The sequence below is a fragment of the Apodemus sylvaticus genome, chromosome 15 (assembly GCF_947179515.1).
Source record: "Apodemus sylvaticus chromosome 15, mApoSyl1.1, whole genome shotgun sequence".
Taxonomy (NCBI): domain Eukaryota; kingdom Metazoa; phylum Chordata; class Mammalia; order Rodentia; family Muridae; genus Apodemus; species Apodemus sylvaticus.
In genome coordinates this window covers 63,365,683-63,390,489 of record NC_067486.1, presented here as the reverse complement: position 1 = coordinate 63,390,489, position 24,807 = coordinate 63,365,683, and the positions used below count along the sequence as shown (strand labels likewise).

General features: G+C 41.9%; 2 protein-coding genes across 6 annotated transcripts in view; one reads left to right on the top strand and one right to left on the bottom strand.

The window, feature by feature from the left end:
- Eaf2 (ELL associated factor 2) overlaps positions 1 to 24,807 on the bottom strand; it is a 1,192,577-nt gene that overhangs the window by 397,486 nt on the left and 770,284 nt on the right. The window lies entirely within an intron of this gene.
- Positions 13,175 to 24,807, top strand: part of Polq (DNA polymerase theta) — a 144,597-nt gene continuing 132,964 nt past the window's right edge. For 3 of the 4 annotated variants that reach the window (XR_007973505.1, XM_052158360.1, XM_052158359.1), the window contains exons 1-4: positions 13,175 to 13,460; positions 14,519 to 14,698; positions 16,519 to 16,649; positions 18,195 to 18,351. Coding sequence is in view for 3 of the 4 variants with exons in the window: in XM_052158360.1 (XP_052014320.1) it covers positions 13,301 to 13,460; positions 14,519 to 14,698; positions 16,519 to 16,649; positions 18,195 to 18,351 (628 nt within the window). In the remaining variant the exon portion in view is untranslated. Of the gene's footprint in view, positions 13,461 to 14,518; positions 14,699 to 16,518; positions 16,650 to 17,645; positions 17,752 to 18,194; positions 18,352 to 24,807 lie in introns of those variants that run through there. The other variant, XM_052158362.1, reaches the window with a different exon arrangement.

Sequence of the window (24,807 nt, the reverse complement as noted above, 5' to 3'; positions counted from 1 at the left end):
GCCCGCGAATCACAGACCAATCAGTTTAAATTATCAGAGCCCGTGCTCAGTGGACCAATTAGTTTCCTATTTTTTTTTTTTTAAATGTCTACAGCTGCGTGAACTCCTGCATAGGGATAATGGCGTAAGTTTACAGAAGCAAGATAAGCTTAGCCCATTTCAAGTTACCCTATGGGGCCAGGATCACCTATTCAAGGCCTTTCTGCTAGCTCTAAACAAAGGGTGGGCTCTGGAATGTGACCTTTTACCTAGTTTCTAATAAAGCGAGATAGCATTTTAAACTTCTGATTTCTTGGGGTCATTAGAGTTAGGCTGTATTATTTTCTATCCTTTCATAGGCAGAAGAGGCCAACTTGGACTCTCATATCCAAAGGGAGCAGCCACAGGAGAAGATACTGAGAGTCTGAGAACTGAGCTTACAGTTTCTGGCTACTCCACCATGTGAGAGACCCCCCAACTCAATGTTTTTAGATCTCTAAACATTGCCCAGCACAGAGTAACTTGTTTTCTGCTTTCAGCTTGAGAAAGATAGCCCACCCTGTTCTAGTTCCAATGTTTAACTATACAATGCCCCAAGGACGTTTGCTCCAGATAATCTCTAACCTTCCTTACTTCCTCATTCTGTACTTCCCCATTCTGTGCACGTTTTGTCCTCTACCCCTTGCCTTGTGAATTGTGTCCTCCAACCCTTGTCTTGTGATTTTTTTCCCTTTTAAATACCCCTGACTTCAGTTGCAGGGGGTCCTCAGTCCTCTACCCCTGCGTGGTGTACATCTGTGGAACCCAGAATTCTGGAATAAAGAAATCCTCAAGCTATTGCATCGAGACCATTTCTCGTGAGTGATTTGGGTGTTGCCTTCCGAGGTGTGGGGTGCTGGGGCACCCTCGGTTTTTGGGGGTCTTACATTTTTTGGTGCATGGGCCGGGAAGTGCGATGTTCCTTCACACGCGAGAACTAACTCAGAGGTAAAGGGGATCCCCTCTGAAATGTGTGTGTGCCGGCTGGTGTCTGTATCCTGAATGTCTGTACTGCTCTGTTTTCTGTATCTGAGGAGACGCGCATTTTCGGTGTACAGCTGTCCTCTTAGGTTCGTGAGAACCAGAGGACTATGGTGGGCAGATGTGCTCTGTACCACAGGCTGCAACTCAGGGAGACGTTGCTGGGTATTTTGGGGGAACTCCAGAGATCCTGGAAGATAGATTCCCATCTGAATTTCGGAGAGGACACGGTAGTTCTACTGAATTGGAGAACTTATATGCCCTCCCAGCCGTCTAGTTTTCTGATCTGGTTCTGTTGGGTTTTGCTTGCAAGCTTCTGGGGTTCAGAGAGCCCGTCTGGTGCTGGGCTTGACTAGCAACTGCTAGAGTCGAGACCATGGGGGGGGGGGTGTCTGGAGGAAGCTGGACCCTGAGAGAGCTAAATAAGGCTCTCTTCCATCTGTAAATCTGGTTTGTCTGGTTCCTGTAGTGTGTGAAGGTATGCCTGGTGTCTGAAACTGGGCCCCTCTAAGGGCAAATTGTGTGATTTTCCTTGCTCTGTGTTCGTAAATCTAGAGGCCTGATGGTGGAAGGGTCAGGCGGTCTATGTGGTGTTGTTTTGTATCGAGTTTTGTGTTCTTGGACTTAGAGGATGATATTATTTTGACTTTGACTGAAAAGCAACTCTGTGGCGCCAAAATCAGGCCACATGACTCAAGCGTGCCTCAAGTGCGCCAACTTAGAACAAAGAGAGACAAAATACTTGGGCTCTGACACCCCCTGAAAAGGAAAACAAGTATTAACAAGACGCTCAATGTGGCAGGTGCGAGAATTTTGGGTTTAAGTTGGTACAAATGGTTTATTTCTTTTATTTTAACTTGTTTAAATTGTTATGATCGATGTGATGTTAAACTTTGTGGTTATATTGTACCTCTGGGAGAGAGGTCAAAATAAGGGAGACCTCCAGAAGACTAGATTCTAAAATATTAAGTGAAAAAAATCTGTCTTTGTGATACGAAAATCTTTATTGGTATTAAGTTCAAGGCATAAGTTCTTATTTGATACAGGGTTTATTTTGATACAAAATCAAGGTTTTCATTGGTATAAATACTAAAAATTTGAAAGTACAGTATTTACACTCAGTTCTTTGTTATTATTACTGATCTGAGATGTTTAAGCCTTAAGTTTAGGGCTAAATAGAAATATAAGTCTCTGAGTTTATTGTTAGGGTATTTTCTAGGTTTTAATCAGCAATAGCTGAAGATAGTTTAATAGACAACAGTCCACATTACTTTACATAGATAGTTGGTTTTCAAAAACATCAAGAATCCATGGTATATGATGTTTATGTCTTAAAAATCTGTGTTAAGCTTTCTATATATTTTTCAGTTGATATTGGTCACTCTCAGATTTCTCATGGTATTGAAGACTGTTAGTCTCATAGACAGCCCAAGTTGTTTAATCCTGAGAATGCTGATATAGATTTAAATAAATGATTTTCAGGTGACATAAAATTTAAAGCCAGGACATGAGTCAATTCTTACAATGTTAATTCTTAAGTATTAATTCTGACAGTCTTTTAAGATAATACAGATGAAAAGGGTTCTGTTTAATTGACAGGGATGATAAACTAGGTGTTATGTCTATCTTATAGTTTATAATTTATAAAATGGTAATAATTATGCTCAATTGATATTTAGAGAGGACCACAGAGTGGAGCAGGAGAGGACCCGAGAACACCTATCCTGATACCATGGTAGCTTTTTCACTAAGGATGTATTTCCCAAGAGACTAACCAATCTCTTTGAGACTGTTTTATTTGTAATACAGGAAGCCAAAGGGATTACCCCCTCAGACAAAAGGTAAGAGGCACCTAAAAGACCAACACACCAGACTCCATTAGCAGGTCTCGAGGGCATGGCAGTCCACAAATTTGGCCAAGGTATGTAAGATTGAGCAGGTACCTGATGAGTCATCCACAGCTTTTCTAAGGCAGCTCATAGAGGCATTCTGCCAATATACATGCTATGAATCCAGGCGCTCAGAATATAAAGCTGCTATGACAATGGCTCTTATAGACAGGCCTAGTAGAGATATCAGGAAAAAGCTTCAGAGGCTAGAGGGATTTGGGGCAGGTTGCTGAGAAGGTCTGTAGAAGGATTTAGTAGTATAGGTTATTGAGAAAGTCTATAGAAAGATTCAGTACAGTTTGCTGAGACAGGGAGACAGAGGAAGAGAAGAAACGGAGAAAAAGAAAGAAAATGACAGAGAAGGAAGGAAGCTACAGAGAATTCTGGATATAATAGTTAGATAAAGCAGAAAAGGGAGAAAGAAAAGGACCAGTGTGCACACTATAAGGAAAGAGGCCACTGAGCCAGAGTGTGCCCTAAGAAATAGAAGCCAGGAGCAGGAATTCCCAGGTCTTGGGAAAAGTGTCCCCAAATGGCAAACCCAGGTGTTAGCCCTGGGTGAAGACAGCAACTAGGGGAGATTGGTTTTCTGACCACCTCCCCCAACCCAGGATAACTGTGGAAGTAAAAGAGAAACCCACTCAGTTCTTGGTGGACACGGGCTCAATACTCGGTCTTCCAAGCCAATGGTGCTGTTTCAAGAAAAGGTCTTGGATCCAAGAAGCCCCTGGCACCAAAATGTATTCATGAACTACTCGAAGAACAGCGGACCTAGGGATCGGATGGGTAGCCCATTCATTTAGGGTCACCCCAGACTGTTCCTACTCTCTGTTGGAGTAAGACATACTCTCCAAAATGGGGAGGGGGGCAGATATGCTTCCTGCCCAACGGGCTGCAGCTAACTGGCCTAAAAAGAGAGACTGACCCCTGCTGAAAGTTGCTACAGACCAGAGCAGTTTTCTCCATGATGGAAGCAGGTGCTGCTATGGTGGACAGCACAAATGTCATCTGGGTAGAAGAATCTTTACCCCCTGGCATGTCAATACAGAAAGTGGAGCTCGTTGCCCTCACCAAGACCTTGGAACTTGGAACCAGCAAAAAAATCAACAGCCATATAGATAACAGGTATGCCTTTGCTACATTCCACGTTCACAGGGATATATGCCAGGAGGACTGCTCACATCAGAGGAAACCAACAGGGAATCTTGGACCTCTTAGATATCCTAATGAAGTCAGTCACTGTGAGTATTCACTGCCCAGGACGTGCAAAGGGAAAAGACTCAATGGGCAATAACCAGGCAGAACAAGTGCCTCCAGGAATGGATATGCAGGAGCCTATACTGATTATGGGTCTGTAAGAGACACCCATTGGAAAATGGGACAAAATTAAGGAACAGCCTCACTTAAAAAAGGACTGGGATTGCTAACCACCCTACCAACTATTACCAAGAGAGGGTGCATACAAGAAGGGAGAACTATACTCCCCAGAAAGTAAGCCAAGGACTCACTAGGCCAAATGCACAGATGGACTCATTTAGGAGATTAAAAAAAAAACAAAACAACTTTGTCCTGGCAGTTAAGGGACCAGATGTATATATTTATGACTCAGGTTTTAGGCTAGAGAGATAATAGAACAGTGTAAGATATGCCAGCAAGAAAATTCTTATGCAGTAAAGCGTAAACAGGGTAAAAGACCTAGAAGAAAACAGTCTAGAATATATTAAGTGATGTTATAAAAGCTAAGGCAGGAGAATATGGTTATAAAATATCTTCCAGCATTTATAGATACTTTTCTCTAGATGGGTTGAAGCAGGAAATAGCTGCCAAGGTTAGAAGAAATTTTCCTGTGTTTCAGAGTGCCCAATGTAATTGGATCAGATAATGGTTCTGTTTTTGTTTCTAAGGTAAGTCAGATATTGACAGAGATATTGGGGACTAATTGGAAACATTATTGGATGTACTGTCCCCAGGGCTCAAGGCAGGTAGAGAGAATAAACAAAACCCTATGAGAGACCTTACCTAAACTGGTTCAGGCTGGGTAGTGCCTCTTCCCTTGTTTCTGAAGAGCTCCTACCATTTTAACCTGACACCCCCCCCCCCAGAGAGCGTCTTTGATACCCCAACTCCTTTGGTGTCCACTGGGCCCTCCCAGGAGGTGTCCCACAGTATGAGATTTGCCTTAAATGCTCCAGGCATGCCAGAAACTCCTCACTGCTTCCAGATAGGCACTGGATCTGTATAAGAAGGCTTCAGGAACTGTTGCTGGACCCCTGATGAAAGAAACCCTCACTAAATTGACCACAGAGACTGGTGTTAATGATTAGAGAGCTCTCCTACCCTTTGTGCTCTTCAGGCCTTTTTTCTCTAGGCTCAAGACCCTTGAGTGGGTGAGGCAGCAAGCGTGGAAGGCCTACTCAGGAGAAAGAGACTTGCAAGTCGTTTCCAAGTTGGAGGTTCTGTCTACGTTAGATGCCACTGTGCAGAATACCTTGAAACTTGATGGAAAGGCCCTTATCTTGTACTTTTGACCACCCTGCTTTCTGCTTTAATGAGTCCCTTTGTAATTTTACTCCTTTTGCTTACAGTTGGAACCTGTGTGACTAACCGGTTAATAGTTTCTATTAGAGAAACATATAAGTGCTGTGCATATTCTTATGCTACATCAACAATATCAGAGATTAGGGCAAGACAATCCAGAATATATAGAGTCAGAGATTTAGCTCTATAGTTCTAAGATTAGAACTATTAACAAGAGAAGGAGTGGGGAATGAGAGACCCCCCCCACCCCAACTCAATGTTTTCAGACCTCTAAGCAACTAGCCCATCACAGATTAACTTGTTTTTCTGCTTTCAGCTTGAGAAAGATAGCCCACCCTGTTCTAGTTCCAATGTTTAACTATACAGTGCCCCAAGGATGTTTGCTCCAGATAATCTCTAACCTTCCTTACTTCCTCATTCTATACTTCCCCATTCCATGCATGTTTTTTCCTCCACCCCTTGCCTTGTGAATTGTGTCCTCCAACCGTTCCTTGTCTTGTGATTTTTTCCCCTTTAAATACCCCTGACTTCAGTTGCACAGGGTCCACAGTCCTCTAGCCCTGCACGGTGTATGGCTGTGGAACCCAGAATTCTGGAATAAAGAAATTCTCATGTTATTGCATTGAGACTGTTTCTTGAGAGTGATTTGGGTGTCGCCTTCCCGGGCGTGGGGTGCTGGGGCACCCTCGGTTTTGGGGGGTCTTACAGTGGTCAATCTCCTCTGGCCCTGTGCAGTTACGAGACGACCCTAGTGCACTGGTTTCTCCTGAATAAACTTCGTGCGTTTGCATCAAGAATGGTCTCCTGTGAATTTCTTGGGTGTCGTTTCATCCCAAGATTTGAGTGAGGGTCTCCCCTCTTTGGAGGTCTTTTACTTCTCTCTCCCTTCCTCTATCCTTCTCTTTCTCTCTCCCTTCTTCTTTCTCCCCATTTCTTCCTTCCATCCATAAACATATGCTTAGAGCCTTGTGCAACTGTGATGGGAACTGGCTTCATTATTGTTTTTACCTCACACTTCCCATCTTGTATCAAGCCTTCAAGTGACTTTCTAAGTTCTTTTTACGCAGCTACATCAGCACTATTTAGAGTTTTAGGTGTGCCCTTCAGTGGGCAGTCCAATCCAAGAATTTGAACATGGATTTAACCATTAGAGTTTGCTAGGATGACGATTAGGAACATGTCTGAGGTTATCTCTACCTCTACCTTGTACATCTTTATATGCATTCTTTTGGACTTTGCAACCTTCTGTTGTACTTTATACTTAATTTTCTCTTGCTCCCACAGGATATATTGTATGTAAGGTACATGCAAGCTTCAAAGTTTCATTATTTTAAAACTTGATTTTACATATCTACTGTCACCACCCAAACACACACACACACAAACACACACGCACACACACACAAACACACACACTGGTGTTCCTCCTGCCCTTTCTGCCTTCCTTCTCTGTTCCTCCGGCTCTCCTTGTCTTCCTCCTGTTTATAAAAGTTTGCTTAGAGCTGTGTCCAACTGTGATGGACAGGAACACTATTGTTCCCCCCCACACACACACACAAGCATCCTACTCTGTGTCAGCTATTCAAGCTGCCCCATAAGGTTTGATTTGTTTATTTCTATTTTTATTTATACTGTTAAAAATTGCACTTTCTCTCTCTATTCCTCTCCAAAATTAAAATATCTAGCTTTTGAACATTGAACTCATGCTTAAATGTAATCTTTCATGTTATTTTTGCTTCTATTTTAGATCAAGCTTGCTTTTATGCTTTTGCACATTATTATTGCCATAAATATTTATTTAGGTTTTATCCTGTTTGAGTTCTTTGATCATTATTCTTTCATTCATCTCTTTGTTCTTTCTGATGTAGACTCAGAAGTAGCCCACTTAGTGAGGGTCTGCTAATTATGGTTTCAAATTCTCTTCAAACGTCTTCATTATATTTTTTATTTTCAAACAATAGGTTAGATAAGTATAGAATTTATTTATTTATTTGGAAAGTCTTCTAGTGGTTACAGTTTTATTCCTTTGGAGATAATTTTAATGTCTAGTTGATTTTAATATATTTATACTTTCTCCACAATTTATACTTCTATTTAAAGGTATCTAAGCAAGACTTATTTATATTTATTGTATCTATGTTTCATTTTATGTCTTTAATCTGCATGCAGTTGAATTTCAAAATCCCAGACATTCCTCAGCTCTATTCTGAGATTAGGACGTTTGGCTCTGTTTTTTCAACTGCTGTCCTATCCCCGGCTTCACCCTGTTTAGCCACAACCTCCAAAGTCTGAATGCGGATTTAATGACTTTGTTTCATAGTTTTTGCTGACCTTTACTTTTGTTTTTTCCATTGTCCTCTCCCTACCACTTATAATCTAGCAATAAGGAATCTAGTTGTTCGTGGGTTAGCTTTGTCTGCAAGATGCTACTCTGTCACATAAAGAATTAAAGGAGAAGAAATTTGTAGTCCATCACATACACGGTTTATCTCAGCAGAGATAGCATAGAAACATATACAATACGAAAAGCCAGAGTGAGCCCCCTATATAACATAGGGGCCAGGGGCCAGAGAAGGAACATTGTCTCCTTCAGGGGAGTCTGGGTTATTGCCTTAGGGTTTTACTACTGTGAACACACACCATGGCCAAGGTAACTGTTATAAGGACATTTTATTGGGGCTGGGTTGCAGGTTATGAGGTTCAGTCCATTATCATCAAGGTGGGAACATGGCAGCATCCAGGCAGGTATGGTGCAGGAGGAGCTGAGAGTTCCACATCTTCATCTGAATGCTGCTAGAAGAATACTGGCTTCCAGGCAGATAGAGTGAGGGTCTTAAAGCCCACAGTGACACTCTTACTCCAACAAGGCTATACCCTCTAATAGTGCCACTCCATGGGCCAAGCATATACAAACTATCACTAACATTTTCATATACTTTAAAAAAACCTTTTTAGTCTTTTATTTTTCACCATTAGAATATAAGAAATGTTACTTTGTGCATAATGTGAGGCAAAGGCCAGAGCCATCAGGACTGTGGCCAAGACACAGCTGAGAATGGCTTACAGATTCCACTTTAGAGTTTTTAGTCATTGGGCAAATGACAAAGAACAGATAAAATGCTATATTTGAGAGGTAAAACAAGCACACAGCTTCACAGAAGCATAGCTGGTGTTCTTAATAAAGCTGAAGAGAGAAATGTCTTCTAAGGTCTTTGTAGAAGATTCTGGTGTGTAGAGAACGTGCCACTAAGGGCTAAGGATATAAGTCAGTAACAGAACTCTTGCCTAGCATGTGCAAGCCACTGAGTTTGAGTCTCCAGCCTCATCACCCCACAAAAGAACATGGTTCACACTTATTCCAGGTTGAGCCAGGAGGATCATGAGGTCTTTGGGGCCAGCCCATGTGACATATGACAATCTGGTCTTCAAAAGGGTGGGGGGGTACCCAAAACAATAACCAAGCAAAAATAACATATTACACTCTATAGCTGAAAATAGAGGTGTAAAGGCTGTTTTAGAGTATCTGTATGGACAGACATGACAGCCACTACACCAAAAGCAAGAAAGGCTACAGCATGGTACAAACTCTGTCGCTTGACCACAATTAGGATATCTGTAGGACTTACAAGAGCAAATGACTACAGGGACCAGCTGTGAGATGATATGTGTGTGAGAAAGTAACAGAGAGGGAGATAGGGAGACGAAAAAGAGAGAGAGAGATAAAGAGAGAGACAGAGAGAGACACATAGAGTGTGTATTTCTGTGTGTGTGTGTGTGTGTGTGTGTGTGAGAGAGAGAGAGAGAGAGAGAGAGAGAGAGAGAGAGAGAGAGATGCACCAGGACAGCTTTCATATACTTTTTAATAGGGTGTGGAGCATAGCTTGGCTCTATTTCCCTTTTTAATTGGACCAGTCGGGATGCATTCAGCTGGTTAGGTCATTTTAAAGGATAGCAAAAGTATAGACCTCTGAAATTCTTCTCCTGAAGTAAGCTCTCCAATTCTACCAGGCCTTGTTTTCAGTGATTGACAGTGCAGTTGGGAGAGGAAGCAGTTAGTCAGCTGGTAGGAAGTTAGCCCAGCCAAATGCACTTTGAGAGCTACCTATGGCTGGCAGAGGTGGAAGGTTGGCCTACTGACTGGGAGTTAGTCTATTGGTTGCCAGAGAGAGAGAGAGAGAGAGAGAGAGAGAGAGAGAGAGATTGAGAGAGAGAGAGAGAAAGTCTCAGCGGTAAGGGGGAAGTGAAGTGGGTTTGGTCTAATGTTTCTTGTGTTATAATTTAATTTTGGTCTCCAAAATTTCTTAGTCCAGTGTCTGCATGTAAGGCACTGAGGGACCTGTCCCCAGTTGATTCCAATCAGTAAATAAATATGCCAGCAACCAATGGCTGGGCAGGGAAGACAGAGGTGGGACTTTTGGATTTCTGTGGCTTGGGACAGATAGAAGAAGAGAGGAGGCAGATTTGTCCTGACTCTGAGGCAGAGGGATTGGGTTTTGGAGCTACAGAAGAAAAATCATCCAAAATGTAGGTGGAAGGGGAAAGAGGCTCTATGTGGGGGAGCCTCCAAGGGAAACAAAGATAAAACATAGAATTAGGTGTTAAGCCAGGAACATCAGAGGGAACTATATGATAGTCATGGTGAGGATTAGAAGTGCCCAGCCATTAAGCTAGACAAGGCATATCAAAATTAACTGGTGTGTGTGTGTGTGTGTGTGTGTGTGTGTGTGTGATTTGTGGGTGGCTAAGCACAAACCACAAGGAGCATAGAGTGATTTAACTAATTCACCGCTACAGGGAAGGGTGTTGGGAGTACACCATTTAAGTTAGAAGTTCTTAGCCGGCGGTAGTGGCACACGCCTTTAATCCCAGCACTTAGAAGGCAGAAGCAGGCAGATTTCTGGAGGCCAGCCTGGTCTACAGAGTGAGTTCCAGGATAGCCAGGGCTACACAGAGAAACCCTGTTTTGAAAAACAAAAACAAAAACAAAAATTCTTAGAGGTCAGTTTGCCCTTCCTCCTGGATGTTCTCTAAGTCTTGATGGGTTGGTCTAGAGCCCCTCTCTCTTGATACCTACCTACTTAATTAGTTATCTTCTGCCTCCCCTCATAATCAAGAAGTACATGAAAAGGTAATTAAAATGACATGTTATCCAAGCCAGGAATTCAGGTTCTTTTCTTCTTTTCATCAGTTTCCACTTATTTTTTTGAGGCAAGGTCTCTCTCTCTCTCTCTCATTAAAACTATCTATCAAGCTCTGGGAATCCTCCTAACTCCAGCTCCCGTGATGGGATTAGAGGTGCTTGCTGCTGTCTGGTTTATTGGGTGGGCGCTGTGTGTGTGTGTGTGGGGGGGGGAATTCAAGTCTTCCTTTCTACTGAGTTCAGGCAGTGATACCTGCTGGAAAGCTGACTTATCTTGTTGATTTGATCATGTGAAGTTGACCACAGCGGCAGTGAGTTCACATAATGCAACAGCTGCATCATGGCCAGAAAACACATCTCACAGCACTGCCCCCATCCTCCTTACATTCCTTAGACCCCTCTTCCTAAGTGTTCTGTGAGCCTTGGAAGGGTTTATAATAATGCCCCTCTTAGAGCTGAACATTCAATAGTCATCTGTTAGCACTTATGAGTCTCTGCATTAGCTACAGAAAGATGTTTCTCTGCCAAAGTTGAGAATAAGATTAATCTATGGGTCTAAGGATACATTTTTAATGGCAATTTAACATTTACCAAATCAACACCAGTGGTTTCCTCGTTGGGGCCTACAACCTCCCTAGGTGTGGGTTTATGGCCAGGTCTATGATACTGATATATTTGAGAAGTAGCCTTGGGTTTAGTTTTGAAGACTTAAAAAAATTGGGAATAAATATTGAAGATTTGAAAGCGTAGTTTAGGCTTGGAGCAGGACACAGACCATTCCTTCTAATGCTTTCCTAACGTCTTCTTATTACATCATGGTTCACTTAATAAAGTAAGTTTGTATGTGATGGGCTAACTGTAAGAGATTTCTCTGGTTTATTCTTTCTTCATTACACTCTTGAATTATTATTAGGACTTATTAAAATATGTAATGTAATTTTCTCTGATCAGAACTTACATGGCAGCCCCAGTCTTAGCCTTCTGTATACACATAATAGACTCTTACTCTTCTTCTCAAATGATGTGGAAATACTGAAGGGTTATGCATGTTGCCCAAGATAGCACAGTTATTACATTTCTAAACGCAGACCCAGGCTATGTAGGTCTACAGCTGGACTTTTAGTTCCCACTGAGACTGTAAGTCAGGATTCCTTTGATAGTCCTCTGTTTCTAGAAATTTCTCCCAGAGCAGTAGTGACAATTTAAACGAACAATTAATTTAGTCAATGTTTGCACCAGTATGTTTCAGAGCAGGAACCATTCCACACTACATCACCAACACAGAGTCTAGTGTACTGTTGATGCCCATTAATTTCCTAGTGAATAAATGCATAAAGGAAATGAAGTGTTTCTTTCATGGAGTAATGTCTCCCTCTGGTGGCATTTTAGAAGATCGTCATTTACCCACTTCCTAAATTCACTCTCCATATCTCCCACCTCATTTCCCCCAAATAATGACCCTAATTTCTTCAGGATAGGCTTGTCACCCTCTAGTTGGCTTGGTGAGAGGAACTGTGGAACTAGGCACTTATCAGGCACTGATTTATGTCCTGATAAGTTGGCCAAAGCACATCTATTAATAAGTTCCTTGTTCAGAATGACCACTCAGGTGCTTTCAGAGTCTCTTCTTCCAGCACCCAAGGGAACTATTCAGAATTTCCAGTTCTGATCACAGGATCCTCAGGATATAATGCACTCAAGTGCAGAAATCGTCCCTTCCCTATCAACTGTCAACACAGAAGTGCAGTTCCCACCTCAGAGGGAACAAGAGAGTTTATTCTGGTACAAATATGAGTTACTATGGCCTCAGGGACAAATTTAAATTGCTCTATATACTGTTTTGTGGTAGCAGTTTTATATTTACAGAGCAAAGATAGCTATAACTTAAGACGTTTTAAGATACATCTGTGGAAACATCAGGTAGGTTGGATCCAGCAAATCAAGGGAAACCTATGCTGTAGGGCTCAGATGTCTATAGCATGCTTTGTTTTTGGGTTGGTGGAAGCTAAGGGTCTGTTCCTACATTCCAAAAAGACTTACTTATTAGTCACAAGAATGTGACAGAGTTGTGTGACCAATCAAGTGGCAATTTAAGGGGCTGAGATAGTCCCAAATAATTCGGCATCGAAGCAGCCCACAGCCTGGAATGTTTAGCCCGGGCGTGGCGTCTACCCGACCCCGACTCTGTTAATTTAGTTCGCGTATTCGACAATGGTAAAGCAGCACAAATTCCGCTCTACCAGAAATTCTAATTTTTTTTTTTTTTTTATACAATCTGAAGTGATTTTAGAAAAAACAAAAACAAAACAAAATACAATAGTAAAGAATATTTTCCCAATCTATTCACATAAGTGCAGCTCATTAGCTTCTTATTCAAACCAGAAATGAGTAAAAACAGAAGGAATGTTTTCAGGACAATCTGCGAATGCAGATTCAGGCGTTCTGCTCCTTTTAACGTTGCCAGGACTCTAAATCCCCCTTTTCTATTCCGTACTGGTCAGTGGAGGCCGGAAGTCGGATATCAGCGCGGGCTGTTCCTTCCCTTATCGCTCTATGGTAGTCGGGTTACTCTAGCCCTGAGAACTCTGTGGTTCCGGGGCGGGCTGGGAGGCCTGAATTTGAAGATGGAGGCGGGAAGATGGTGGCGGTAGCTGTCACTGGGCTGGGGTTCTCCCGCGCGGGAGGCCTATGGGACTGTGTCGTGTCCTGAACAGTCGAGAGGAGAGTGTTTGCAATGAGTCTTCCGTGTCGGAGTAGGAAACGGCGGCGTTCATCATCCGGCTCCGACTGGTTCTCAGGAGATGGTGATAGCTCTGTCAGTCCCCAGCTCCGGTGCAGGCCGGTGCTGAGTCCACCTCCGGGGCTGGGACGCGGCCGGAGGCTCGCAGAGACAGGTACTCGTACAGCGGGGTGACAAGGCCGAGGGCAGCAGGGGCCCGTGCTCCAACACGCGGGCTGAGATGGTCCCCGAGGGTATCAGGGGCTTGCACTCCCGCACCGGAGCTGGATAGCCAGAGGCTGGCTTGGACTCCAGCATTGGGGGCGGTGTCCCTCCTGGCCGCCAATATGCACACAGCTGATAGAGTTTTAGTCCACCACTGTCTCTGTAGATATTGGCGTTCTTTGGTTTTTGGGTCTTTACACCTTCCCAGAAACAATTTCCAAGTTGGCCAGATCCTCTCACCATCTCGAGGATTTGCTTCGGATAATGTCCAATAGTACAACTTCATATTTATAAGCATCAAATTTCTGGGGGTAGTGTAGGATGCAGGCTGTTTGGACTCTCGAGCAAAGCTGGAAGGCATTTGTATTGTTTCCTCAGAACGTTAACCCAGTTCTTGTTTGCTGTTTTGTGATAAGCTTGCTCTAGGTCAGGCTGGAGTGTGGTCTCAAACTCTTGATCCCACTTATCCGTAACCGTTGGGATTATAGGTCTGCACCAGTGCATTTCATCATTGTACTTCGTTATGTAGACACCTTAGTACTAAAATGTAAACAGAAACTTAACAGCTTTGTAATGCTTAATACAAAGAGCGCCTTCTACCTACACATCCGTACAAACTTTTAATTCAGTGTGTATGTTTTGTTTGTGGTTCTTTTTGTTTGTTTGTTTGTTTTTTTGAGACAGGGTTTCTCTGTGTAACTCAGGCTGTCCTAGAACTCACTCTGTAGACCAGGTTGGCCTCGAAATCAAAAATCTGCCTGCCTTTGCCTCTCAAGTGCTGGGATTAAAGGCGTGCGCCACCACCGCCCTGCGTTGTTTGTGGCTCTTAAGAGTTTTCAAAATTACATCTAGTAAATAAAATTTTGCTGGTATCCTTCTGTATAGGATCAGTTTTTTATTAAGTCTTTAGAAGTCAAGATGTGTTAAGTTGGGTAGGAATTCAAACAGACGGTTAACTACTCAACTTGTATGTTGGAGGTAATTAAATTGTTTTTGTTTTCCTGAAAGGAACATGCAAGCGAAGAGTTTCTGATGGCCAGATAGATCAGCTGCTGCTGGAGAACTGGGGACTCCCTAAAGCAGTTCTGGAGAAATACCATAGTTTTGGTGTAAAAAAGATGTTCGAATGGCAGGCAGAATGTCTTTTGCTTGGACAAGTCCTGGAAGGAAAGAATCTAGTTTATTCAGGTATTCAAACTTATGTAAACTCCTTTCACTAATGTTGTCATTGTGAACAATTTTCTTTTGGGTTGGTTACATTCTTTAAACTCGTGGAGGATCTTCATTTGCATCCTGACATCATGAAAGTTCTGCTATGTGGTAGGGGAGGGGCACAAAGACATTTGTAATTTATGTAGTAAAATTTCTGCTTGTTATTGAACGTGTGTTTGTAAGAGATACCAGCTTGCTCTCTCCTCATTTGATCTCAGTTGCTTTTAACTTTTATATTCATAACTGAGCTGATTGTGCAGGGTCATACTTACAAAACAATATGTCTTATACTTTATAAGACTTGCGTGGGTTTTCAAGAGCAGCTTTGATATGTACAATTTTAAAACCTATGATTACTGTAGTGTCTTAAGGATCAAATATAAGATACAATCCCCTTGTGTCAGTTTCCTCTGACGTTGAACGTACTCCTAAGTGCATTTAAAGGGTGTCATTAAACAGCGCTGTCAGCTGGTTGCTGACTCGAGGACTGCCTATGCTTTCAGTTTCTTCAGTCACTTCCAGCTTCGGTCAGCAACTCACACAATCAAGACATTTTTACCTTAAATATATTGTGGCTCTGTGGACTTTCTGTCCTTGGCTCCATTACCTGGTGTAGCACCATTCTTCCTTTGAGATCTGGCAATACCCTTGTTAACACACTTACCTTTTTCTCTGGTCTTGCCCTGCTTCTGTAGACCAAGCAATCACCATCAATATTACTTTCTCACTGTGTTTCTAAGAACATGCTAGTCATTTTGCATTGCTTTCAGGAGAGACCAAAAAAAGTCCTTAGATGGTAGGATTATTACCTGCTTTTTTGTGTGGCATTTAAACACTTAAAAAATCTTTAGTTTAAGCCGGGCGGTTGTGGCGCACGCCTGTAATCCCAGCACTCTGGGAGGCAGAGGCAGGCGGATTTCTAAGATTGAGGCCAGCCTGGTCTACAGAGTAAGTTCCAGGACAGCCAGGGCTATACAGAGAAACCCTGTCTCGAAAAAACAAAAACAAAAACAAAATCCAAAAAAATCTGTAGTTATGTATGTGTATGTATGTATGTATGTATATATATATATTTGTCTGTGTGGGGCTGTAAGTACAGTGTGCTCAGAGACCGGAAGCGGATGTTAGAGCCCCTGGAACAGGCAGTTGTGAGCTGTCTGATAGGAGTGCTAGAATTCAGACTCTGTTGGGTGCTGGGAGTCAAGCTCATGTCCTAAGAACAGCACACTTTCTTAACTGCTATGCCACCTCTGCAGTCCTAGTCTCAAGCCAACTACTGGGGTCTTTTTTTTTTTTTAAATCTCTTTATTCTCCCATGAAGGACGTTGTACTCCAGGCTCATGAAACCACTCACTTGTATCAACATGCTAGACTTTCCTCCAGCTCTTTGCACAAGATGTTTCTGATGTTTGGCATTCCTTTCCTCTCCCCATCATTTTCTTTCCTTTCTGTAACCTTCCTTACAGCTCCTCCCAGTTTCTGTCCTAGCGTTTATCTTATTCTCTTACAGGTATTCATGCTGGAGGGGGCTTTCACTTATTCAGTCAGTTCTTAAAGAACATAGAATTGGTGAGGTATGCAGTAATATTAAAAATCCTCTCTATTTACTCTGAGATTATTTGGAGACCTATTGTAGAGTCAAAGGCATTTTAGGAGTTAAGATTTTAAACCAAGTTGAGTCTTTAATGATGTATTAGCCCTAGACTCTGTAATCCTGGGTATGGCTTACAACATTTAATAATGCAGTGTACAGATGTTACTTTTTGCCATAATTTTGTGGAATAATCATGTTTTAGCTCCTACAAGCGCTGGGAAGACTCTTGTTGCAGAGTTACTTATTTTGAAGCGGGTTTTGGAAACACGGAAGAAAGCGTTGTTTATTCTGCCCTTTGTGTCTGTGGCTAAAGAGAAGAAATACTACCTCCAGGTAACAGTTTTTGTTGTTTGAAATAGTGAAAAGTTCATCATTGCTAGCATTAGTTTTACTTATTTGAAGGAGGTATAAAATCAAATGGAAAGTGACATTTCTTTTATTGCATGTAGTCTATCACTCGGGTTGAGATGGGCCCCAAGGGTAGCAGGGACATACTCTCCCACACCGGAGCTTTAAAAACTGACTTAAAATTCTTAATAGTTTAGTGGGACAGTTGGGCATTGTGGTACAGGTGTGAGATTGGATCTACTTGAAATTCTGAGGCAGGAGGATTACCTGGGTGACGTAGTGAAACCCTGTATCAAAGAGTAAAAAGAAGCCTAAGGACATTATAGCTCAGCACTAACAAAACAAACCCCAAAGAGGAAAATTTAAAAAGTATTATTGTATAAAGTAAAAAGGGATAGCAAATTATAAGGGTAGCTTTGGAGACACTGTATAAAAATGATAAACTGTTCATAGGTAGTAAAGAATAGCTTGTAACTGCAAATGAAAAATTAGCACTGAATAGTTGAGCTAATAGATTGAAGTATGGAAAAAAGGCATGTTTAAGGAAGCCTATCACACTCCAGCCGAGGATCACTGAGAAGACTTAGGGCCTGAAGGGAATACTCCTGTGCTTAAGGGGTGTTCCAAGTCTGGTCAGACCTTCTGTCATTTTACTTGAGACATCATTTTTGATGATGATAAAATACTCCACTATTTTAAAGCCTTTTTCACAAATACAGTGTTCATTAGATAGAAAAAGAAAGACATGTGATTTCTGCAGTGAAGCAGTGTGCTGTTGAATAGAAATCAGTGTACAGACTGGTCAGTAATCTGGATTTTCATACTGTGTTCCCGTGCACAACCTGCAGGGCCTCGTGGGTTTTATTTGTAAACTGAGGCTGTTAACTGTTAGTACTATAACTCAATAAACTCAAACTCTCAGAAGAAATTGATTAAATGAATATCTCTAAAATTCCATGGTTTTACAAATCTTTTTAACAGTTATTTCAGAGGCCAAATAGCCAAGAAAGCTGGTCCTACTCAGGAACCTCCTCTCAGCTTAGACTCAAAGTAACAAAATGATGAAAGGATCCCTTTTATTGAGAAGGTATGCTAGTTAAAAGTTAAACCAAAAAGTTAATATCAATCCCACTTAACTGAAGTTTTGAAAATTTTTCTTCCATCATACGAAAAATGAATCTTTAAGTAGGATAAGAGTATTTTCCTTGTCAAGTATAAATTTGTTCTGTAAAATTTTTAACTTCTTTCTGTTATTGAATTAAACATGTAGAACTTCAGTATTTTTCAATTTTAAATTCTATAATAGCTGTTAGATTATTAAAATATTTATTACGTGTCATTTATTTCACTCTTTGTAATGGAAATATGCTAAGCTCTGTTAATTCTAAGTATATTTTAGTATATGATTCTATTTTTAGTTTGGGATTATACCATCTTTAAATACTTTTGTCTGTGTTATGGGGTAGAACCCAACTGTAACTCGTTACATTATAAGTTTTCATCTGTATTGTTTCTTTTTACTTAATTTAGAGTCTGTTTCAAGAAGTAGGACTGAAAGTGGACGGCTATATGGGTAGCACCTCGCCAACAGGACGGTTCTCTTCCTTGGACATAGCTGTTTGCACTATCGAGAGAGCCAATGGGCTCATCAATCGCATCATTGAGGAAAATAAGATGGATCTGTTAGGTAAGAAAGTTAGAAAATTATCAGTATTTCCTGTTGCCGTGTTTGGTGGAAAGACGTGAAGCTGTGATTTCTGTATAACCCATATTATTGTTTATTTTCTGACATCTATTTTTGGAGGCAAGAGTTGGTAGAGGAAATGTCAGGAACTTCATGTTTATGTGTTATGTTTTTTTTTTTTATTATTTGATATAATTTATTTACATTTCAAATGATTTCCCCTTTTCTAGCCCCCCCACTCCCCGAAAGTCCCGCAAGCCCCCTTCTCTTGCCCTGTCCTCCCACCCACCCCTTCCCACTTCCCCGTTCTGGTTTTGCTGAATACTGTTTCACTGAGTCTTTCCAGAACCAGGGGCCACTCCTCCTTTCTTCTTGTACCTCATTTGATGTGTGGATTATGTTTTGGGTATTCCAGTTTTCTAGGTTAATATCCACTTATTAGTGAGTGCATACCATGATTCACCTTTTGAGTCTGGGTTACCTCACTTAGTATGATATTCTCTAGCTCCATCCATTTGCCTAAGAATTTCATGAATTCATTGTTTCTAATGGCTGAATAGTACTCCATTGTGTAGATATACCACATTTTTTGCATCCACTCTTCTGTAGAGGGATACCTGGGTTCTTTCCAGCATCTGGCAATTACAAATAGGGCTGCTATGAACATAGTAGAACATGTATCTTTATTACATGGTGGGGAGTCTTCTGGGTATATGCCCAGGAGTGGTATAGCAGGATCTTCTGGAAGTAAGGTGCCCAGTTTTCGCCAGACAGATTTCCAGAGTGGTTGTACCAATTTGCAACCCCACCAGCAGTGGAGGAGTGTTCCTCTTTCTCCACACCCTCTCCAACACCTGCTGTCTCCTGAATTTTTAATCTTAGCCATTCTGACTGGTGTAAGATGAAATCTTAGGGTTGTTTTGATTTGCATTTCCCTAATGACTAATGAAGTTGAGCATTTTTTAAGATGCTTCTCCACCATCCGAAGTTCTTCAGGTGAGAATTCTTTGTTTAACTCTGTACCCCATTTTTTAATAGGGTTGTTTGGTTTGCTGGAGTCTAACTTCTTGAGTTCTTTATATATATTGGATATTAGCCCTCTATCTGATGTAGGATTGGTGAAGATCTTTTCCCAATTTGTTGGTTGCCGATTTGTCCTCTTGATGGTGTCCTTTGCCTTACAGAAACTTTGTAATTTTATGAGGTCCCATTTGTCAATTCTTGCTCTTAGAGCATACGCTATTGGTGTTCTGTTCAGAAACTTTCTCCCTGTACCGATGTCCTCAAGGGTCTTCCCCAGTTTCTTTTCTATTAGCTTCAGAGTGTCTGGTTTTATGTGGAGGTCCTTGATCCATTTGGAGTTGAGCTTAGTACAAGGAGACAAGGATGGATCAATTCGCATTCTTCTGCATGCTGACCTCCAGTTGAACCAGCACCATTTGTTGAAAAGGCTATCTTTTTTCCATTGGATGTTTTCAGCCTCTTTGTCGAGGATCAAGTGGCCATAGGTGTGTGGGTTCATTTCTGGATCTTCAATCCTGTTCCATTGATCCTCCTGCCTGTCACTGTACCAATACCATGCAGTTTTTAACACTATTGCTCTGTAGTATTGCTTGAGGTCAGGGATACTGATTCCCCCAGATTTTCTTTTGTTGCTGAGAATAGTTTTAGCTATCCTGGGTTTTTTGTTGTTCCAGATGAATTTGATAATTGCTCTTTCTAACTCTGTGAAGAATTGAGTTGGGATTTTGATGGGTATTGCATTGAATCTGTATAGTGCTTTAGGCAAAATGGCCATTTTAACTATATTGATTCTACCGATCCATGAGCATGGGAGGTTTTCCCATTTTTTGAGGTCTTCTTCCATTTCCTTCTTCAGAGTCTTGAAGTTCTTGTCATACAGATCTTTCACATGTTTGGTAAGAGTCACCCCAAGATACTTTATAATGTTTGTGGCTATTGTGAAGGGGGTCATTTCCCTAATTTCTTTCTCAGCCTGCTTATCCTTTGAGTATAGGAAAGCCACTGATTTGCTGGAGTTGATTTTATAACCTGCCACTTTGCTGAAGTTGTTTATCAGCTGTAGGAGCTCTCTAGTGGAGTTCTTTGCGTCACTTAGGTAGACAATCATGTCGTCTGCAAATAATGATAGTTTGACTTCTTCCTTTCCAATTTGTATCCCTTTGACCTCCTTATGTTGTCGAATTGCCCGAGCTAGTACCTCAAGTACAATATTGAAAAGATAAGGAGAAAGGGGGCAGCCTTGTCTGGTCCCTGATTTCAGTGGGATTGCTTCAAGTTTCTCTCCATTTAGTTTGATGCTGGCTACCGGTTTGCTGTATATTGCTTTTACTATGTTTAGGTATGGGCCTTGAATTCCTGTTCTCTCCAAGACTTTAAGCATGAAGGGATGCTGAATTTTGTCAAATGCTGTTTCAGCATCCAATGAAATGACCATGTGGTTTTGTTCTTTGAGTTTGTTTATGTAGTGGATTGTATTGATGGATTTCCGTATATTGAACCAACCCTGCATTCCCGGGATAAAGCCTACTTGATCATGGTGGATGATCGTTTTGATGTGTTCTTGGATTCGGTTGGCAAGAATTTTATTGAGTATTTTTGCATCGATGTTCATAAGGGAAATTGGTCTGAAGTTCTCTTTCTTTGTTGGATCTTTGTGTGGCTTTGGTATCAGCGTAATTGTGGCTTCGTAGAAGGAATTGGGTAGTGTTCCTTCTGTTTCTATTTTGTGGAATAGTTTGAAGAGTATTGGTGTTAACTCTTCTTTGAAGGTCTGGTAGAATTCTGCACTGAAGCCATCTGGTCCTGTGCTTTTTTTGGTTGGAAGACTTTCTATGACTCCTTCTATTTCTTTAGGCATTATGGGACTGTTTAGATGGTCTAGTTGGTCCTGATTTAATTTTGGTATTTGGTATCTGTCAAGGAAATTGTCCATTTCCTCCAGATTCTCCAGTTGTGTTGAGTACAGGCTCTTGTAGTAGGATCTGATGATTTTTTGGATTTCCTCAGTTTCCGTTGCTATATCTCCCTTTTCATTTCTAAGTTTGTTAATTTGGATACTTTCTCTGTGCCCTTTGGTCAGTCTGGCTAAGGGTTTATCTATCTTGTTGATTTTCTCAAAGAACCAGCTCCTGGTTTTGTTGATTTTTTGTATGGTTCTCTTTGTTTCTACTTGATTGATTTCAGCCCTGAGTTTGATGATTTCCTGCCTTCTACTCCTCCTGGGCGAAATAGCTTCTTTTTGTTCTAGGGCTTTCAGGTGTGTCATTAAGCTGGTAATGTATGCTCTCTCCATTTTCTTTTTGGAGGCACTCAGGGCTATGAGTTTTCCTCTTAGCACTGCTTTCATTGTGTCCCATAGATTTGGGTATGTTGTGTTTTCATTTTCATTGTGTTCTAAAAAGTCTTTAATTTCTTTCTTTATTTCTTCCTTGACCAAGGTATCATTGAGTAGAGTATTGTTCAGTTTCCACATGTATGTGGGTTTTCTGTTGTTTCTGTTGCTATTGAAGACCACTTTTACTCCATAGTGATCAGATAGGAGGCATGGGATTAGTTCGATCTTATATTTGTTGAGGTCTGTCTTGTGACCAATTATATGGTCGATTTTGGAGAAGGTACCATGAGGTGCTGAGAAAAAGGTATATTCTTTTGTTTTAGGATAGAATGTTCTATATATATCTGTTAAATCTAATTGGTCCAAAGCTTCAATTAGTTTCATTGTGTCCCTGTTTAGTTTCTGTTTTCCTGATCGGTCCATTGAGGAAAGTGCAGTGTTGAAGTCACCCACAATTATTGTGTTAGGTGCAATGTGTGCTTTTAGTTTTAATAAAGTTTCTTTTACGAAAGAGGGTGCCCTTGCATTTGGGGCATAGATGTTCAGGATTGACAGTTCTTCTTTTTGTATTTTTCCTTTGACCAGCAAGAAGTGTCCCTCAGGGTCTCTTTTGATGACTTTGGGTTGAAAGTCAATTTTATCTGATATTAAAATGGCTACTCCAGCTTGTTTCCTGAGACCATTTGCTTGTAAAATTGTCTTCCAGCCTTTTACTCTAAGGTAGTGTTTGTCTTTGACCCTGAGGTGTGTTTCCTGTAAGCAGCAAAATGTAGGGTCCTGTTTACGTATCCATTCAGTTAGTCTGTGTCTTTTTATTGGGGCATTAAGTCCATTGATGTTAAGAGATATTAAGGAATAGTGATTGTTACTTCCTATCATTTTTGACGTTATTTTTTAAATTTGATTGCTTAACTTCTTTTGGGTTTGAGGAAAGGTTACTATCTTGCTTTTTCCAGGGTGAAGTTTCCCTCCTTGTATTGGTGTTGTCCTCCTATTATCCTTTTTAGGGCCGGGTTTGTGGATAGATATTGGGTAAACTTGGTTTTGTCATGAAATATCTTAGTTTCTCTATCTATGGTGATTGAGAGTTTTGCTGGATATAGTAGTTTTGGTTGGCATTTGTGTTCTCTTAGAGTCTGCATGAGCTCTGCCCAGGACCTTCTAGCCTTCATAGTCTCAGGTGAAAAGTCTGCTGTGATTCTGATAGGTCTTCCTTTATATGTTACTTGGCCTTTTTCTCTTACTGCCTTTAGTATTCTTTCTTTGTTTAGAACATTTGGTGTTTTGATTATTATGTGACGGGAAGTATTTCTGTTCTGGTCCAGTCTGTTTGGAGTTCTGTAGGCTTCTTGTATATTCATGGGCATCTCTCTCTTTAGGTTAGGGAAGTTTTCTTCCATAATTTTATTGAAGATGTTTGCTGGCCCTTTAAGTTGTAAATCTTCACTCTCATCTATGCCTATAATCCTTAGGTTTGGTCTTCTCATTGTGTCCTGGATTTCCTGGATATTTTGGGTTACAAGCTTTTTGCATTTTGCATTTTCTTTAACTGTTGAGTCAATGGTTTCTATGGAATCTTCAGCATCTGAGATTCTTTCTTCTATTTCTTGTATTCTGTTGTTGATATTTGCATCTCTGTCCCCTGATTTCTTCCCAAGGCTTTCTATCTCCAAAGTTGACTCCCTTTGAGTTTTCTTAGTTGTTTCTACTTCTGATTTTAGATCCTGGATGGTTTTGCTTAGCTCCTTCACTTGCATGTTTGTGTTTTCCTGTAATTCTTTAAGAGATTTTTGTGTTTCCTCTTTCATGACCTCAGCCTGTTGACCAAAGTTCTCCTGTATTTCTTTAAGAGATTTTTGTGTTTCGTCTTTCATGACCTCAGCCTGTTGACCAAAGTTCTCCTGTATTTCTTTAAGTGTTTTTTGCATTTCCTCCTTGTTGGCTTTTGTGTTCTCCTGGATTTCTTTCAATGATTTTTGTGTTTCCCTTGCAAGGGCTTCTAACTTTTGATCCATTTTCTCCTGAATTTCTTTAAGTATGTCCTTCATGTGTTCCTGTACCAGCATCATGACCAGTGATTTTAAATCCAAATCTTGTTTTACTGGTGTGATGGGGTATCCAGGACATGTTGGTAGAGGAGAATTGGGTTCAGATGTTGCCATATTGCCTTGATTTCTGTTAGTGACGTTCCTGCGTTTGCCTTTTGCCATCTATTTCTCACTGGTGTTAGTTTGTCTTGTCAGTGCTGGACTCACCAGTGCAAGCTGCCCCTTCCCAGTTGGCCTCTGGTGCACAGCTTACCTCCTGCACTGCTTGTAGACAGGGTGCTGCTGCCCAGGCTGTTCGGATCCCAAAGCAGGCACCCGAAGGCTCCCGCTGGGGCCCGCTGGATTCACTGGAGCACACTGACTTCTCCCAGCTGGCCGCCCGGAAGCCCAGCTAGCCACTTGCAGGACTTGGAGATGTGGTGCTGCCGCCCAGACTGATCTGGATCTGGAAGCGGAGAGTGTAGAGCTGAGGGCTTCTGTCTGAGGCCTTGCCCCAGATTGTGTCTGTGGACCAGATGGAGCCTGTGTGCACCCCCAGGGAGTACCGATGGTGTATGCTGCTGTGACCTCCCCTGTGTTCCGCTCACTCCGCTGGGCAGCCGATCCGCCAACCGGGCTGTCACACACAAGGTTAGCCTGGCCGCCCAGTCCCTGAGTCCAGGCAAAAGCCTGGGAGGCCAAGGTCCGAGCAAAGTTCCCCTAGGGCTATGACTGTTAATTGGGTCTGCCAGGTGACTAGGATGGCGGGCGTGCGCGCCCGCGCTCCCTGAAAGCGCCGGGAGAGTCTGCTGTGCTAACAATCACCTGGGCGGGTTGACTCACAGATGGCCCACCAAGCCGCCCAGTTCTTGGGGTCAGTCCTGTGCCTTTTGGGGCCTGGACCCCCGCTTTGTTAGCCTCAGGCTATGCCTGTTACAGGTCTGCCCGCCAGAGCTCTCTGTCGTCCTGCAGGCAAAATGGCGGCGGCGCGCACGCAGGCCTGGGCAAAAAACCTCCTGGTTGGGTTGGCACCCCGATGGCCCCCCGACCCGCCCAGGGCCTGGGTGCAGGCCA